This window comes from Pseudophryne corroboree, chromosome 1, assembly GCF_028390025.1.
Source record: "Pseudophryne corroboree isolate aPseCor3 chromosome 1, aPseCor3.hap2, whole genome shotgun sequence".
Classification (NCBI taxonomy): Eukaryota; Metazoa; Chordata; class Amphibia; order Anura; family Myobatrachidae; genus Pseudophryne; species Pseudophryne corroboree.
In genome coordinates, this window is record NC_086444.1 from 833563236 (window position 1) to 833582527 (window position 19292).

General features: G+C 46.1%; 1 protein-coding gene across 1 annotated transcript in view; it reads left to right on the forward strand.

Annotated features, from left to right (window-relative positions):
- The window catches only part of LOC135049928 (transmembrane protease serine 11C-like), a 91478-nt gene that overhangs the window by 65833 nt on the left and 6353 nt on the right, over positions 1-19292 (forward strand). The window contains exons 6-7 of the mRNA XM_063955953.1: positions 15430-15689; positions 15790-15932. Of these exons, the coding sequence (XP_063812023.1) occupies positions 15430-15689; positions 15790-15932 (403 nt within the window). The remainder of the gene's footprint in view (positions 1-15429; positions 15690-15789; positions 15933-19292) is intronic.

Sequence of the window (19292 nt, forward strand, 5' to 3'; positions counted from 1 at the left end):
TAGGTCCAAGCCACCTCAAAGCGCCGCAGTAGGCGGGCACTAGGCCCGGGGGCAGTTCAGGCATTAGGCCTGTGGGGACGTTAGAGGGCAGTAGGCCCTAGTGTAATTGTGGCCAATTAGGGATACATTAAGGTGACCTTGGGCACAAGGCCCAGGTCACCCAATGGGCAGCAAGTTAGGCGGGCGCTAGGCCTGTGGGCGAAGTCAGGCCTGCGGCCTGTGTGCAGTTAGGGGGCGCTAGGCCCAGTGAATAAGAGCCCCGAGGTGAGTACAGGTGGCCCTGGGCACTAGGCCCAGGCCACCCCGAGGTATTTAGGAAGGCAGAGCTGAGGCCCACATGAGGGAAGGCACAGGAGGTGGGTAGGCCGTGCGGTGCCCACCCCCGTCCAGCGGCAGGTAGGGATTAAAAAGGGACAGCACTGTTTTATATTGTATTTCCGATGTGTGTTGTTACCGTGCAGGGTGAATTGCTGTTATAATGTTTGTGCATAGTTATGTCGCACCACACCCACAGAGCTAGTTTGAGGGCTCTGCCGTTATAGTTAGTATAGGGTGTGACACTAGGTCTAGTTAGGCCCTGCACGGCTGTTTCTTTCTTTTGCCTCCTTACAGGGACCTGTACTGGAGAAGATCGGAGTACCGGAGTGTAAGACGGTGAGTAACCACGGTCTGAGTGTTTGGTTGTGTTCCTTTCTATCTCCCTTCCTTCAGGGCAACGGTGAGCCTTGCACGGCTGTGCAAGGCGGAATTTCCACCTGGTGCGAAAGTGCCGATAGGTGAAATTCGGGCTCTGAGGCGGACGCCAATGATGACCCCCACCTAGCCCGAAAGCACTATTTTTCTAGAGGTCGGAGGGCGTTTCGGTCCACAGGTAGGAGGACGGCACTCAGCAATCTCTTTCCTCCTAGGTCGTCGTGTCCGGGTCCGACGGAAGAGTTGCCAGGTCCGTTGAAGGTTCCGGTACCTGAAGGTGAGAGAGAGCGGCGCCTGGTGAGTACAGAGTCTACACCTGCACGGCAGCAGGCACCACCACACGCACAGCAGCCGCACCTCTCACACCCCCTCCAAAGCATAACCAGCCTCGGGCTCATCGAGCTGGTCCTGGTTCTAAAAATGCAGGGGAAAAATCGGGCAGGGATCCCCCGTATTTTTAAAACCAGCACCGGGCTCTGCGCCTGATGCTGGTGCCAAAAATACGGGGGACAAAACGAGTAGGGGTCCCCCGTATTTTTAACACCAGCATCGGGCTCCACTAGCTGGACAGATAATGCCACAGCCGGGGGTCACTTTTATACAGTGCCCTGCGGCCGTGGCATCAAATATCCAACTAGTCACCCCTGGCCGGGGTACCCTGGGGGAATGGGGACCCCTTCAATCAAGGGGTCCCCCCCCCCCAGCCACCCAAGGGCCAGGGGTGAAGCCCGAGGCTGTCCCCCCCCATCCAATGGGCTGCGGATGGGGGGGCTGATAGCCTTTGTGTTCAAAAAAAAAGATATTGTTTTTTCCATTAGTACTACAAGTCCCAGCAAGCCTCCCCTGCAAGCTGGTACTTGGAGAACCACAAGTACCAGCATGCGGGAGAAAAACGGGCCCGCTGGTACCTGTAGTACTACTGGGAAAAAAATACCCAAATAAAAACAGGACACACACACCGTCGACAGTAAAACTTTATTTCATACGTCGACACACACATACTTACCTATGTTCACACGCCGACATCGGTCCTCTTCTCCATGTAGAATCCACGGATACCTGAAAAGAAAAGATCAATTATACTCACCTCAACAGGCTCCAGAGATAAATCCACGGACTTGGCAAAAAAAGAAAGCGCATTTACCCGCACCAAAAACGGACTGAAAGGTGTCCCATGCTGACACATGGGACACCTATCCACGATTAAGATCTGTCAGTGACAGTTGTCACTGACAGGTCTCTAAGCCAATCAGGAAGCGCAACTTCGTTGCGCTAACCTGATTGGCTGATCGCTGTGACAGCGCATCGCACAGCTCCCTCCATTATATTCAATGGTGGGAACTTAGCGGCTAGCGGTGGGGTCACCCGCCGGTCACCGCTGACCGGCGGGTGACCTCACCGCTAGCCGCTAAGTTCCCACCATTGAATATAATGGAGGGAGCTGTGCGATGCGCTGTCACAGCGATCAGCCAATCAGGTTAGCGCAACGAAGTTGCGCTTCCTGATTGGCTTAGAGACCTGTCAGTGACAACTGTCACTGACAGATCTTAATCGTGGATAGGTGTCCCATGTGTCAGCATGGGACACCTTTCAGTCCGTTTTTGGTGCGGGTAAATGCGCTTTCTTTTTTTGCCAAGTCCGTGGATTTATCTCTGGAGCCTGTTGAGGTGAGTATAATTGATCTTTTATTTTCAGGTACCCCGGGATTCTACATGGAGAAGAGGACCGATGTCGGCGTGTGAACATAGGTAAGTATGTGTGTGTCGGCAGTGTGTAATAAAGTTTTACTGTCGACGGTGTCTGTGTCCTGTTTTTATTTGGGTATTTTTTTTCCATTAGAACTACAGGTACCAGCGGGCCCGTTTTTCTCCCGCATGCTGGTACTTGTGGTTCTCCAAGTACCAGCTTGCAGGGGAGGCTTGCTGGGACTTGTAGTACTAATGGAAAAAACAATATCTTTTTTTTTGAACACAAAGGCTATCAGCCCCCCCATCCGCAGCCCATTGGATGGGGGGGGACAGCCTCGGGCTTCACCCCTGGCCCTTGGGTGGCTGGGGGGGGGGGACCCCTTGATTGAAGGGGTCCCCATTCCCCCAGGGTACCCCGGCCAGGGGTGACTAGTTGGATATTTGATGCCACGGCCGCAGGGCACTGTATAAAAGTGACCCCCGGCTGTGGCATTATCTGTCCAGCTAGTGGAGCCCGATGCTGGTGTTAAAAATACGGGGGACCCCTACTCGTTTTGTCCCCCGTATTTTTGGCACCAGCACCAGGCGCAGAGCCCGGTGCTGGTTTTAAAAATACGGGGGATCCCCTGTCAATTTTTTCCCCGCATTTTTAGAACCAGGACCAGCTCAATGAGCCCGAGGCTGGTTATGCTTTGGAGGGGGGACCCCACGCCATTTTTTTCCCGGATTTTACCGTTCCAGCAATAAAAAAAATAAAACAATAAAAATATTATTTTAAAAAATATATAAATAATATTTGTGCCTCCCCCAAAAAAAAAAAAAAAACCTAATCCCTTCTAATATAAATAGATCTGCTATTCCTAAAAAAAAAAAACACAAAAAAAAACATGTTTAAAATTTTTTTATTTGTTTTCACCCTCCAAAGTGTGGCGGAGTGAAAATCGCGAATTTGCTGTCTAAAAGCACTGCAGGCGAATTTCCAAACTTGAATTGAATATGCTGGAGGCGAATTGCAGCATCTGTACCATTGCAGAAAAGGCGAATTCGGAAAAAGGCGAATTGAGAAAAGGCGAATTTTGACGGGCCGTTTTTTTGCGAAAAATGACTGCACTGCATAGGCGAATTGATTTTTGGAGGCGAAAACGGCCCGGAATTCGCCTATTTTGCCAATTCGCCCGCTATTGCATATACCCCTATGTTTCTTAAATCTTTTTTCGATGCTCTCTCATTGTCATAAGGAGAACTCAGAGGACCCCCTGCGCTGTTACATCAGGGTGCCCGAGGGTGATCTTTTCAAAAGCAGGAGCATTCGCTCTGTTTCCAACACTTAGGTGCAGATGGGACACGCTCATTTACTGTATTAATGCATGTCACACAGTAAACAGTAGCCACCCCACTGCATCAATGATAGGAGTGCCTTTTCTTCCCCTTTTCTGCAATTTGTACCAGCTCATTCATATGCTCCTTACCTCTTTAAGCCATCTTTTTACATACACGTATTAGAGGATATGTTAGATGTATACCCTGTTATACTGATTTCTGAATATCAATATGATGGTTACATATGAGGAGCAAGATTGATACATTTATTGCTACAGTGTGTTCTTGAGGCATACTAGATATTTCTGCCCAGACAACAAATTCAATCAGCAATAACCTGCCAATACCTGAGACGCGGATCAGGGTGTTATATATAGTGGACATTTTTTACCAAGAAATTACCAATTCTACTAAATAGGCTTACCGGTACACTGCACTGAGAAAATCAATAGTATTTGCACTAAGACAATTACAGGATCAGTTTTTACTCATATTATGGAGATTTATATCCTAGATCTTGAATAATTATTAGATTATTTCGCTACTACCTCTCTAAGGGAACATATGATATGCAATCGATGGGGAGATTGTATGTGCTATGAAGTTTGGACACATACTAATTGTCAGGCCCGGGTGTTTTTGTGAATCCGTTAACCCGGAACCAACCACAGGTGTAGGTGCTGGGTTATGAAGAAAGCAGGGAGGACGAAGAAAGTTCCGCTTCATATATTTATTAAATAACAATTCAGTAAGGAGTTAAATGACTAGTTGTTAATCATCATTATACTGAAATATTGCAAGAATGGCAGAAATAATATGCAAGAGAAAACTCAAAAATAAATAAAAGAAATGTTCATGGAAACATATGCAAAAACAAGCTGAAGAATAAATGTTGAATTGTCCAAATATAAACAAGCTTTGATGCTGAACTGCAGATTGTGTTTAACTGGTTAATGCAGACATGGTGAATTAACTGTAAGAATTTGCAATGGAGTTTTGAGGGTTAACTGAGAAACTGTGATGAATTATCCTTGTAATGACAACATAGTAAATAAAAAGTACTGAATTGGGTTACTTGCGGGTTCCGGAGATCACTGTGAAACTGTAGTAGAAGACAAGGTGATGAATGGGTTAAATGCAGAGTTGAACAAACGAACAGCTGAGAGAAACAGAATCCTCCAGACTTTGAATGATAGGCAGACTGACAAGGTAACCTCATGCAGGACACTGGGAATCCAACTATTTCCAATAGGAGTGCAATTAACTGACAGCACAGCGGAGAGCCGGTGGATCTTTCAGCAGTGAAGGCTGCAGACGGACCTCTGGGAACGGAGGCGATATCTGGACCACGGGAATCACACAGGAATGCACGGAGAGAGCTCAGAGCTAGAGCACAGCTTTGATACAACAAAGCACTGGCCCAGAGTAACATAATCCCAGCCTACTTAAAGGCAGCACAAGCACGGGATTGGCTTACACCTGCCCACAGGTGTTTTCACAAGTGCTCAGTATTAGCTATTTGGTCTCCAACATGGCCACCTCCTATACAGCAGACACACCGCAGTGCCTTAGGCCATTTGGTCCCCGCACTCACAGTTCCCAGACTCTGCATTACCTGTGCCATTGATCACACCGTGTCCCCACACGGGCGCACAGCACCGCGAGCAACCGCACTGGCAACGGATGAACCCCAGAACCCGCAAAGGTGAGAGACCGGTTCGTGACAGTACCCCCTCTTCTACGGGTGGTCTCCGAACACCTTTGAACCTTGTCAGGATTTTTGGAGAAGTATTTCTGTACCAGTCTTGGAGCATGAACATCTTCAGAGAAAACCCAGGATCTCTCCTCCGGACCGTAACCCTTCCAGTCGACCAGAAACTGTAAACGTCCATATCGGGAACGTGAGTCCACAATCTCTTTAACTTCAAATTCCTCATTCTGCAAAGAGTGAACTTTAGGAGATTTGGACTGGGTAGTACGGAACTTATTGAGAATCAAAGGCTTCAGTAAAGATGTATGAAAGGCGTTAGGAATTCTCAAAGACGGTGGCAACTTGACTTTATATGACACAGGGTTGAGTACCTTTACAATGGGAAATGGACCAATAAACCTGGGAGCAAATTTCTTAGAAGGAACTTTGAACTTGAGATTGCGCGTAGAAATCCAAACTTGGTCTCCCACTTTGTAATTCGGTACAGCTTTACGTTTTCTATCTGCAAAAGATTTATAACGAGCGGAAGTTTTGACCAAGGACTTACGTACACAACTCCAGATGCTAGATAGACGTTGAAGCTCTTGATCTGCCGCTGGGACCTCTAGGGCTGGCAATGGATGAAACTCTGGCACACGAGGATGAAAGCCGAAGTTAATATAAAAGGGTGTAGATTCTGAAGATGAATGGAAGAGATTATTATGAGCAAATTCTGCCAATGGAAGGTAGTCAACCCAGTCATCCTGTGAGGATGATATATATAGCCAGATTTCAGAGATGAACAATCTGGCTAGTAAAGGGGCTGATGGTAACCCAGTTAATGGAATGAAATGTGCCATTTTCGAAAATCGATCCACTATCACCCAAATGGTATTTCGCCCTTTTGATGGAGGTAGATCGGTCACGAAATCCATTGAAATATGAGTCCATGGTTGTTTGGGTATGGATAGTGGATGTAATAGACCTGGTGGAGAACTTCTTGGACTCTTATGTTGGGCACATTTAGGACATGCTGCTATAAACTCTTGGACATCAGCTTTGAGACGTGGCCACCAATAAGACTGTTGAATAAATTTGAGAGTCTTTAGAACCCCAGGATGACCCATGAAGGAAGAGGAGTGAGCCCAGGTAAGCAGCCGTTTTCGAAGACTTGTGGCGACAAAGGTCTTGCCAAGCGGAGGAACTGGAGAGGTTCGAGTCATTAAAAAGGACGTAGGATTCACAATGGCTTGATTCGTGGTAGCATCATTTAATTCAGAAGAAGCAAAGGACCGGGAAAGGGCATCTGCCTTTTTGTTCTGAGACCCTGGACGATAGGTGAGTTTGAAATCAAATCGTGAGAAGAAAAGCGCCCATCGAGCTTGTCGTGGATTCAAACACTGAGCTGACTGCAGATACAGAAGATTCTTATGATCAGTATAAACTGTAATGCGATGTTGTGCTCCTTCTAGAAGGTATCTCCACTCCTCAAATGCCAACTTGATGGCAAGTAACTCTTGCTCACCGATTGCATAATTACGTTCTGCCGGGAGGAACTTACGGGAGAAATATCCACAGGGATGGACCTTTTTATCTTCAAAGACTTGTGACAACACAGCTCCTACTGCTTCTGTAGATGCATCCACCTCTAGTAGAAAGGGACGATTCAAATCAGGCTGTCGAAGAATGGGGGCTGACACAAAGGCTTGCTTTAAATCAGAGAAGGCTTTGATTGCTTCAGAAGACCAGTTCATAGGATTTGCTCCCTTGCGAGTTAAGGCTGTGATGGGAGCAGCTAACGTAGAATAATTCTTGATGAATCTCCTATAGAAATTCGCAAAGCCAAGAAATCGCTGAATTCCCTTGAGAGTTGAAGGAGTGGACCAATCTCGGATAGCTTGTACCTTACCCGGATCCATACATAGCTCTGATCCCGAAATGATGTAACCAAGGAACGGTATGGAAGATACTTCAAAAGTGCACTTCTCTAATTTACAATAAAGTTGATTTTTCCTCAGACGTGTCAGTACCTCTTTAACTTGGTGACGGTGAGACTTTAGATCCTTAGAGAATATTAGGATATCATCCAGGTACACTACTAGACACTTGTAGAGAAGATCACGAAAAAGTTCATTCACATAGCTTTGAAAAACTGCAGGTGCATTACAAAGACCAAAGGGCATTACGAGGTATTCGTAATGCCCATCCCGGGTATTAAAAGCAGTCTTCCACTCGTCCCCTGCACGGATGCGGATTAAATTGTAGGCCCCTCGGAGATCCAGTTTTGTAAACACAGTAGCTCCCTTTACCCGGTCAAATAATTCTGGAATTAAGGGTAATGGATACTTGTTTTTCACAGTGAACTCATTGAGTCCACGGTAATCTATGCATGGTCGTAACCCACCGTCCTTCTTCTTAACGAAAAAGAATCCGGCTCCTGCAGGTGAAGAAGATGGTCTGATAAATCCTTTGATTAGATTTTCCTGTATATAGTCAGACATAGCTTGCGTCTCTGGGATGGATAGCGGATAAATTCGTCCCCTAGGAGGGGTTTTGCCTGGAACCAGGACGATTGGGCAGTCCCATTCGCGGTGAGGAGGTAGAGAGTCTGCTGCTTGTTTACTGAAAACATCTGCAAAAGATTGATACACCGGAGGTAGGTCGGGAAGGCTAATTGACCAGAGAGGTACAATAGAGGCTAAACAGTCCTTGGTACAAGATTTACCCCACGAAAGGACTTCCATGGTTTGCCAATTGAGTTGAGGATTATGTTTCTGCAGCCAAGGTAAACCAAGTATCACATCTTGAGAGGCTTTGGGAATCACGTAGAAGGAGAGGTATTCGGAATGGAGCACACCAACTTTCATCTTGAGACATACGGTTCGATGAGTAATTATACCATCTGGAATTCGACTTCCATCCACTGCTGTAACGGCAACTGCTGCTTCCAGAGGCATGGTTTGAACTTTAGACCGCATGACAAAGGCTGAGGAGATGAAGTTCTCGGCTGCCCCGGAATCTAGGAGAGCTGAAACTTTCACTGTAGAACTTGGAACTTCTAATTGAATAGACAAGGTCGGCTCTTTCCCAGAACGTGATTCTAGAGTAACTCCTAGCTTAACCTCTCTTGAATAAGCTAGGAGCGAGAGTTTCCCGGTCGGAGTTTGCAGAATTTAACTAAGTGTTCGGAGGACCCACAGTACATGCAGAGGTTACCCTGTCGACGACGAAGTCGTTCCTCTTCTGTGAGGCGAGAGCGCCCAATCTGCATAGGTTCTTCTGTCGTTACCGGAGACTGTGAAGAAGAGTCTTGTCGAGGCCTAGGATGATAACGTGGACTGGATCGCTCTGCCCTGGATTTCTCTAAACATCGCTCCCTGTAGCGTAGGTCAAGTTTGTTACAGAGAGAAATCAATTCATCCAGTTTAGTTGGCACGTCCCGGATAGTTAAATCATCCTTGATTCTCTCTGAAAGTCCATTCCAAAACGCGGCGATCAGGGCCTCCTCATTCCAGTTTAACTCTGAAGACAACGTGCGAAACTGAATAATATATTGACTGACAGGACGTAAACCTTGACGTAGACGGAGAATCTCCAAGGATGCTGAGGTGGTCCTGCCTGGTTCGTCAAAGATTCTCCGGAAGGAAGATACAAACTCTTTGTAATTAGAGAGGATAGGATCACCTCTCTCCCATAATGGTGATGCCCACTCCAGAGCCTGACCAGAGAGGAGGGCAATAATATATGCGACCTTAGAACGAGCTGATGGGAAACTGGCGGACATCAGTTCGAACTGGATCTCGCATTGATTCAGGAATCCTCTGCAAAGTTTTGGAGTCCCGTCAAACTTACTTGGAGAGGGTAACTGCAAGCGGGACGTAGGCAGCATCACAGGAGAAGCTGTAGTGGTAACTGGGACAACCGGAGTTGGAATCTGAACTTGAGACGTTTTAATAGCTGTATGAAGAGTCTCTAAACGGTCTGCCATAGTTTGCATAAACTGCACTATTTGTGTCTGTATAGACTCCTGGTTTTCCAGACGGGAAAGGAAATCTGACGTAGCACCGCCTCCTGCGAATTGGTCACTTGACGGATCCATGTGGCCAGTGCTTACTGTCAGGCCCGGGTGTTTTTGTGAATCCGTTAACCCGGAACCAACCACAGGTGTAGGTGCTGGGGTATGAAGAAAGCAGGGAGGACGAAGAAAGTTCCGCTTCATATATTTATTAAATAACAATTCAGTAAGGAGTTAAATGACTAGTTGTTAATCATCATTATACTGAAATATTGCAAGAATGGCAGAAATAATATGCAAGAGAAAACTCAAAAATAAATAAAAGATATGTTCATGGAAACATATGCAAAAACAAGCTGAAGAATAAATGTTGAATTGTCCAAATATAAACAAGCTTTGATGCTGAACTGCAGATTGTGTTTAACTGGTTAATGCAGACATGGTGAATTAACTGTAAGAATTTGCAATGGAGTTTTGAGGGTTAACTGAGAAACTGTGATGAATTATCCTTGTAATGACAACATAGTAAATAAAAAGTACTGAATTGGGTTACTTGCGGGTTCCGGAGATCACTGTGAAACTGTAGTAGAAGACAAGGTGATGAATGGGTTAAATGCAGAGTTGAACAAACGAACAGCTGAGAGAAACAGAATCCTCCAGACTTTGAATGATAGGCAGACTGACAAGGTAACCTCATGCAGGACACTGGGAATCCAACTATTTCCAATAGGAGTGCAATTAACTGACAGCACAGCGGAGAGCCGGTGGATCTTTCAGCAGTGAAGGCTGCAGACGGACCTCTGGGAACGGAGGCGATATCTGGACCACAGGAATCACACAGGAATGCACGGAGAGAGCTCAGAGCTAGAGCACAGCTTTGATACAACAAAGCACTGGCCCAGAGTAACATAATCCCAGCCTACTTAAAGGCAGCACAAGCACGGGATTGGCTTACACCTGCCCACAGGTGTTTTCACAAGTGCTCAGTATTAGCTATTTGGTCTCCAACATGGCCACCTCCTATACAGCAGACACACCGCAGTGCCTTAGGCCATTTGGTCCCCGCACTCACAGTTCCCAGACTCTGCATTACCTGTGCCATTGATCACACCGTGTCCCCACACGGGCGCACAGCACCGCGAGCAACCGCACTGGCAACGGATGAACCCCAGAACCCGCAAAGGTGAGAGACCGGTTCGTGACACTAATCAACACTGTTATTGTTACTTATATTCTACGCCAGTAGCATCCATTACAACAGGCTGAAATTTATGGTAAATCTATCTATAGGGCTACCGCTTCTTGTTTCAGCCGACTATATCATCCTACAATTTGTCTCCTTTTGTTAGAGGACTATCAATGCTTATTATTGCAGGAACTATTGTCAGGATCAATAACATTGACCCTGACCAGGTCACGTGCATCTCCCCACGGTGTGTTCATACCACGCGTAAATTTAGGCATGTTTTTTTTTTTTTTTTTGTGAATTCTGGTATTTATGTGTACATGTTCATGTCCTAGTCTTGGTTTGTGGCAACATTTTTTTAATGATAATCAATAAAAGTTATATTTTATGTAATATCTTTCAATGAGTGCCCCCCAAAAAACGAGAGTCTCTTTTTCTTCTTTTTTGGTACGCCGTCTATTACGGTAGTCCGATTCTGATTGTACCAGCATATCCTGCAAGGACCAGTTGCGATGGCTTCCATGAGTAATTGTAACTCCCCTATTAATTACTGTAACTAACTTCTAAAAAAGTCTTCCACTTGTAGCCAGACCCTACATACCGTTTGAACATTATTTCCTCATCTTCACAGACCCAATGAAGATGAGCAGAGGCCCCAGCACTAGGTTAGGCTCACTCTGCCTCACACCGCCCAATGTGTATATTGTCCAGCACCACTGTAAGGGTAATTCATTTTCCCCATTCCCCACACCACTTAATGGGGAGGACAGCACCAGGCTGCGGGGGGGGGGGGGGGGGGGGAGGGGGGGGGTTCCTTTTAGCCTCTGGGTAAATAAACAATATGGCCCAAATACGAGTTGCAGCAAGATTCGATGATGTAGTGTCTGGATTTAAATGTTGATTGATTTGTCTTTAACAAATTGCCATTTTTAATTTTTCCCATTGTGATGCACTCTGTCTATGCTTTACTTTGACATTGCTTAAAGCCGAATGTCATAGATAATGCTTCTGTTTGTCTTTAGCTTAAAACACCGGAAAAATTTCCTGTATATTTTTGTAAACTCATCTATCTCACAAGTGGCAGAAACTGTGCATGACAGTTTTTTGCACAGTTTAGGCTAGGTACACACTGGGGTAAATTTACTAAGATTCGTATTTTCCCGTTTGAGGTCAAAGTTCAATCACGAATGACATCGAAAGTGTAAATATGCAACTTTTTTAATTGATTACGACTAATTTACTAAGCTGCCGTATTCTGCATTTTCGTTTTTTCCGATGTCGATGTCATTCGTTTTTTTAGGCAGTGTTTTACGTGAGTGACTTGTAAAACACTGCCGACTTTAATACAATCAATCTCGGCCGGATCTGAGAGATCCGTGCAGGGCTTCATTGTGCACCTTGTAAAAAAAATAAAAAATGTTTAAACTTAAAAAAAAAATTGTGTGGGGTCCCCCCTCCTAAGCCAAACCAGTCTCGGGCTCTTTGAGCCGGCCCTGGTTGCAAAAATATGGGGAAAAAATTGACAGGGGTTCCCCCATATTTAAGCAACCAGCACCGGGCTCTGCGCCTGGTCCTGGTTCCAAAAATACGGGGGACAAAAAGCGTAGGGGTCCCCCATATTTTTGAAACCAGCACCGGGCTCCACTAGCTGGACAGATAATGCCACAGCCGGGGGTCACTTTTATACAGTGCCTTGCGGCCGTGGCATCAAATATCCAACTAGTCACCTCTGGCCGGGGTACCCTGGGGGAGTGGGGACCCCTTCAATCAAGGGGTCCCCCCCCCAGCCACCCAAGGGCCAGGGGTGAAGCCCGAGGCTGTCCCCCCCATCCAATGGGCTGCGGATGGGGGGCTGATAGCCTTTGTTGAAAGTAATGAATATTGTTTTTAGTAGCAGTACTACAAGTCCCAGCAAGCCTCCCCGCAAGCTGGTACTTGGAGAACCACAAGTACCAGCATGCGGTGGAAAACCGGGCCCGCTGGTACCTGTAGTACTACTACTAAAAAAATACCCCAATAAAGACATTACACACACACACCTTGAAAGTATAACTTTAATGCATACATACACACCACCATATACACATACTTACCTTATGTTCACACGAGGGTCGGTCCTCTTCTCCAGTAGAATCCATGGTGTACCTGTTGAAAAAATCCTACTCACCAAATCCAGTATAGAGGGCTCCTCGGATAATCCATTTGTAATCCACGTACTTGTAAAAATAAAAAAAACGGGACACCCGACCACGAACTGAAAGGGGACCCATGTTTTCACATGGGACCCCTTTTCCCGAATGTAGTCAGCAGTTGACCGAAAGTGACCTCACCGCTGACCACAAAGTTCCCACCATTGGTTACAATGGAGCGCATAGGCGCTACATTGAAACACTGCCGTGTGCCGCCTGTCATACAGTACAGGAGCACACAGCCGATCAGGAGGATGCCACAACGTGGCGTTCCCTGATTGGCTGATGGAACCCACTTAGACATCAGTCAGAGGGGGTTTCTGGCATTCGGGAAAAGGGGTCCCATGTGAAAACATGGGTCCCCTTTCAGTTCGTGGTCGGGTGTCCCGTTTTTTTATTTTTACAAGTACGTGGATTACAAATGGATTATCCGAGGAGCCCTCTATACTGGATTTGGTGAGTAGGATTTTTTCAACAGGTACATCATGGATTCTACTGGAGAAGAGGACCGACCCTCGTGTGAACATAAGGTAAGTATGTGTATATGGTGGTGTGTATGTATGCATTAAAGTTATACTTTCAAGGTGTGTGTGTAATGTCTTTATTGGAGTATTTTTTTAGTAGCAGTACTACAGGTACCAGCGGGCCCGGTTTTCCGCCGCATGCTGGTACTTGTGGTTCTCCAAGTACCAGCTTGCGGGGGAGGCTTGCTGGGACTTGTAGTACTGCTACTAAAAACAATATTCATTACTTTCAACCCGAGGCTGGTTTGGTTTAGGAGGGGGGACCTCACGCATTTTTTTTTTGAAAAATTATAACATTTCCCACCCCTTCCCACTGAAAAACATGCACGGATCTCATGGATCCGTGCATGCCTATACAAACACGGGATAAAAAAGCAGGTCTGGTTTTTCTTAGCACTTTTTCACGATTTGTATTTTAGCACGGCAGTGTTTGGCTATTGTCGGCAGTGTTTGTGTTTTGCACTTTTTAGTAAATTCCCGATTTCTACCAAATTGCAGGCGTATTTGACCGATGGTGTATTGATTCGTGATTTTTTCCTAGGACTTCCAAAATATTACGAATGCCCTCATCACTGCCGTGATTTTTGCTTAGTAAATTACCGAGATGACACTTTGAAGAAAAAACGGCATCTCGGTCAAAATCGGGACCTTAGTAAATATACCCCACTATGGGGTGTATTCAATTGGTGTCGGATCCTCTCTGACGGAGAGGATCCGACACTGCACTATTCAATTTTTGGGGGCGTTTTTTCGACAGGTTTAGCCCATTTTCTACAATGCTTATCCGACTTTTATTAAAGTCGGATCGACGTTGTCGAGAACGGGCCAAAAACCTGTTGAAAATGTGCGCAAATCCGTCAAAATACGTGGATCTGCTGCTAAAAACGTCACTTGACTTGAATAAGTCATGAAATCCGACACCAATTGAATACACCTATATGCCATAATTGAGCCAATTTTCAGCTGCGACATTTCACTAAAACAATGAGTCAATATCTTGCACATATTTGAGTTCTGTTAATTTAAAAACATCACCTTTGTGATGATCTAGGTCAGATAATTGTTCGGATTGGAAAGTAAATCAGTAGTGTGTACACTCAAAATTGTTTAATCACTGTGAAAAATATAAAGTTGGTTGGAGAGTGAGTGAAATCACTCAGATACATACCTAACTTTAGTAGTGCTATTCAACCTTGAAAATTGGCTGATATAATTGCATCTCTATACCCCCTGCAATTGTCACTGCAGTCCCCTTGTGACTAGTTCCGTCACAAATATGTGTGGTATACAGAAAATATTGTGCTTATTGTGATCCTTACAATACTATACACCTGTTACATTTGGAATTCCTACTTCAACATTCTGTGCTTACCCTGAGGGTATAATTAAAATTTTACAGAATTTTTCGTTGGTGGAAAACTCAGTTTCAAGATAGAAATAAACTGAATTATGGCATTCTATTAAACCCATTGTTTTGATTACTATGTCTGACTAGCATGGAACATTGCTATAATTCTATGCAAAACTTTTCAATTGTGGCAGTATTTGCAGTAGAAGAAAGTAGTTATATAATCAGCCAAGTACTTAAAATGTTATGTAAAGAGAAGATGTAGAATAATAACTAACATGTAACCAAAAATAAAAGGAATATACATTCATGATTCTGGCACATTCACCATAGTGATCGAACAAATAAATATCCACCAAAGTGTATTCTAATAAATTAGTACAGAACTAAATTTGAACATATGCTTATGTTAGACCAGAGGTACTGGTTTTAAATGTATCCATGCTTGGCCACAGGTGACTTAATTAGCACCTAAGTATATTTGATTTAACCATCTGTGCTGAGCCATGGATATGCCTAAATCCTGGAATGTTGGAGTGCCTTGAGGACCGCGTTTGGGAACCTCTGTGTTAGACAATGGCAACTACAGTACTATGTAAAAAAAAACAGCCATATAGTACATACTGTACATGATCAGTTGTTCACTAAGCAGGATGTGTGACAAGAAACATGCTTATGCTCCTAGACTAGTTATATAAAAGTGACAATAGGATACATGCTTTACCATAATGACTGTAGAGCAAAACAGTGATTAACATGGTTTTATCTATCCACAGGAGTAATAATGTGAATTCATGGACAGTCGTCTTAGGAACAGTATCTTTAAGTAGTGGATATGGGTTACAGCTCCAAAATATCATTATTAATGAGAACTATTCCAGTAATACACACATAAATGACATTGCACTTCTTCAGTTGTCAAATCCGGTAAACTTTGCATTGTATGTCCAGCCAGTATGCCTGCCAGATGCATCCGACATCTTTCCTGACAACTTCTCATGTTATGTTACTGGATGGGGAACGCTGACAGATGGAGGTTGGTAACATTAAAATAACTTCTAAAAAGCATTAAAAGGTATTAAGGATGTCTACTCTGGGACACACTCCAAATGATAAATGTTTTGTTCTTTTTAAAGGGAGTTTATCAACAGTTCTACAACAGGCTGAATTGAAGATAATTAACACATCATTATGCAGCAGTGCCCAAATCTATGGGTCTTTAATAAAGCAATCAATGATATGTGCTGGTTATATATCAGGAAGAATAGATTCATGTCAGGTAAGAATGTAAAAATCGCAAAACTACAACTCCTCCCCACTGAAATTAATCTTAAGGGTTGCCCCCTGCCTACGCAGCCTAGCTGCAAAGGCGGTTGCCGGGCAGTCATGTTTCAGGTCGTAGCGGAGTGCTCAGTGAGGGCAGTACTTATGTAAACTGAATCAATATTCATGAATAAGTAGTCTCTCAATTCACTAGAAGCTCAGTGACAACACTGATTTTAATGAATGAATGGTTCTAATGAATGGCCAAACTGACTCTGGTCACCGGATTGCTGCACGCCACAAAATGGCTACCTTCATGGCCTAAAGAAGACAGTTGAATTTTAATATATCAAAAAGTTCTTCCTAGGGGGCGTGGCCTGGAGGCTGAATGAGAAGGCAGCACTTCATATGAGCTCTCAGGGATCTGGGAGTTTAAATACATAAAACTAGCCTTCCCACGTTGTATTTTATGCCCTGTGTCCTCTGGCTACTGTACTGGATTAGTGAGAAAGCGAGGAAGTAGTGCTGCAGAGTCGGGGAGCCGGTTTCCTGGCTCCCGCGGATTGCGGCCTACTCCTTGCTCTGAAGCCGGGGCCTCAATTTCAGCACATACCCACCGGCCGTGCGGTTGCCCTCCCGGGACGTTTGGGAGGCCCGCCTGGGCCCTGCTCCTGCTGAGGCTCCACTACAGCCTGTCCAGTGCCCCTTGCTGGGTGACGGAGGTGCTCCGGGTCCGGATCGGGGCCAAGCCGCGCGCTCCGTGACACGGGCGGCGGCCATCTTGGGTGCCGAACACAGGGGAGAAATACAGCCGCAGCGCGGAGGAGACGTCCGGCGGCCCCCTGGGTGAGTGTGACTTGCGGACCTGGCTCAGATGAGCTGACAGCACACCTCTCTTCCCTCCCCGTAGACTCTTGCCGGGCGCCCGTCTCGTGCGGCTGTTGTCTGACCGCCGGCTCGCCCCCCCCCCCCTGCCCTCTGCCTGTCTGGAGCCCAGCTCAGCGGCTCTTACTGCGGGTGCCCCCCCCGTGAATCTGAGACCCGTCAGCGCCGCTTTCCCACATCCTGGAGAGAGAGCTGCCCCCTGTAGGCGGCGAAGACCTCCCCCCCCTTCTGGTTCCCCTTTAGACGCTTGGGGGTCCTGTGGCGCCCCTGCCCCTCTGAGTGGCCTCCCACGGCTGTGGGTGGCTTGCCGGGCGGTGCTGGAGGTCGACACAGCCTCCTGCGGCCTTCAGCTATTAGAAGTTTGATACAGGGCTGAAGGTAGAAGCCCAACATACCACAACCGTGGGGGAGAATAAGAAGGAATCGGTCCCCAGCCCTACCGTCTCATCCCCCCTCTGGCTGGAATCCTTCCTGGTGGATGGGATTCACCCCTGTGTCTGCACCTGGAGTTGCCGGGAATTCTTCATCTACGAGAGGATGGCTAGCCTTATAGCCCTGTCAACCCTGCTCATGCCATTGTAAACCAAGAGATTTCTCCTACCCCTGCCATTATCTACGTGATGTCTTGATAGTCTCTGAGAAAGTGGAGCCTTCAGATCTTTCCATCTTCCGTGTTTGGAACCGTTGAGCTATCTTCTTCTGGGCCTTATCATGCCCACTAGGCGCAGCAAACCGTCAAAGCCTGCACAGCAGCTTTCATTTTTCAAGTCATCTCCGAAAATGTCTGGCTCTAAAGTCGCAGGGCCCTCTACAAAAGGAGCGGCCCCCCAGACCCCTCCTTCACTGGAGGTGCCTCCGTCTGCTACGGCCCTGGATAGGGTTGGAGATGGTGAGGCCCTCACTGTGGGCACTATGAAGCTACTTTTGTCCCGCTTTAAGGAGGAGGTGGCGGCTGAGTTCCGTACCATGTTAACGGCATGCCAACAATCAATAGATGACCTGGGTGGCCGCACGGACCATTTGGAAACTAAAATGGAAGAAGTCGTGGGGTCCCACAACGGCCTACTGGACTCTCATGATGCCTTAGAAGCAGAGGTGAAGCTTTTACGGGACAAAGTCACAGATCTGGAGGACAGATCGCGTCGCAGCAATCTTCAATTACGCAGAGTCCCCGAGTCGGTGTCACACAGCAATCTGCACGATTACGCGGTGGCCCTCTTTAAAGCATTATTGCCTAAATCTCCATCTGCAGACTTCCTTATTGACCGAATACACCGGTAACCGAAGGCCAGAGCGGTCCCAGGCGATGCACCTAGAGACGTCCTAATGAAGATGCACTACTTTCGTGTTAAAGAGGCCTTACTGAAAGCATCTAGACCGACGTCTGATACATCTTCAGCCCTTCAAGGACTTCAACTCTTTGGTGACCTGTCTGCAGCCACCCTCTACAAACGGCGATCATTTCATCAGATCACTGCGGCCCTCAGAAAGGCTGATATCCCATACCGCTGGGGTTTCCCCACCAAGCTGCTGATTCACCGAGATGGCTCTACTGTCTCTATCTCTACTGCAGATGAAGGAGAAAAGTTGCTTAAATCATGGAATATTGCAGAACCCACTGCGGACTCCTCCCCCCGTCGACTTCAGCAGGACTGGTCGTCGGTGAAGTGAGGATGCCTGCTTTGGGTCGGACACCTTATATAGCTGTTATGTTCCTACTGTTATGACTCCAGTGACTCTCCAGATAAAGGGGTTTGTTAGGTCAATGTTGCCTTCACCCCTACATGAGGGTCCGTGGTGTGTCGGGGGAGGCGCTGAGTATAGCGGGAGATGTGTCCATGTTTTGGAAGTATTTCACTGATTACTCATTTTGCTTTACTAGTTGCCCTCTCTTTGGGGTGCTGTGCCTGGCGCCTCCCCGGACATAACTGTTTACATTAATGTCGGCCTGTTGGGATAGTTTAAGAGTTTGACACGCAGTACGAGTCGCTGGACTGGTTCTAATGTTAGATTTATATGTTCTGTTCCCATGTTGGAGCGTTTTTGTTCCGCCTTATTTGTTCTTAAGGTTCCGTGTGCACATATGTGCATTCATCTGCTCCTATGTTATCAAGACGTTCCTATATTCTTTGGTTTATAGTAAAAAAGAATGGCGGTGGGTGGGAGTTATGCCACTAACCCCTCCTTTAGCCTACACAGTCGCCACATTATGGCGACTGGCTGTGATCTCATGGGAGATCAATTTAGTTTTGTTTTGTTTTTTACTTTTCTTATGTTTCCCCTCATGTTCTCTTATATGTTTCCCCCCTCCTATCAGGATTATCGGTTTCAGCACAGATATTGGTCATCGGAGTTATCAGTTCTACTTGTAGTTGAATATGGTGAAGATAGTCTCCATTAATGCCAAAGGGCTTAACTCTCCCCAAAAACGAAGAGTAGCCTTGAATTATTTTCATAAGCTTAAGGCACATGTGGTAGCGGTACAGGAGAC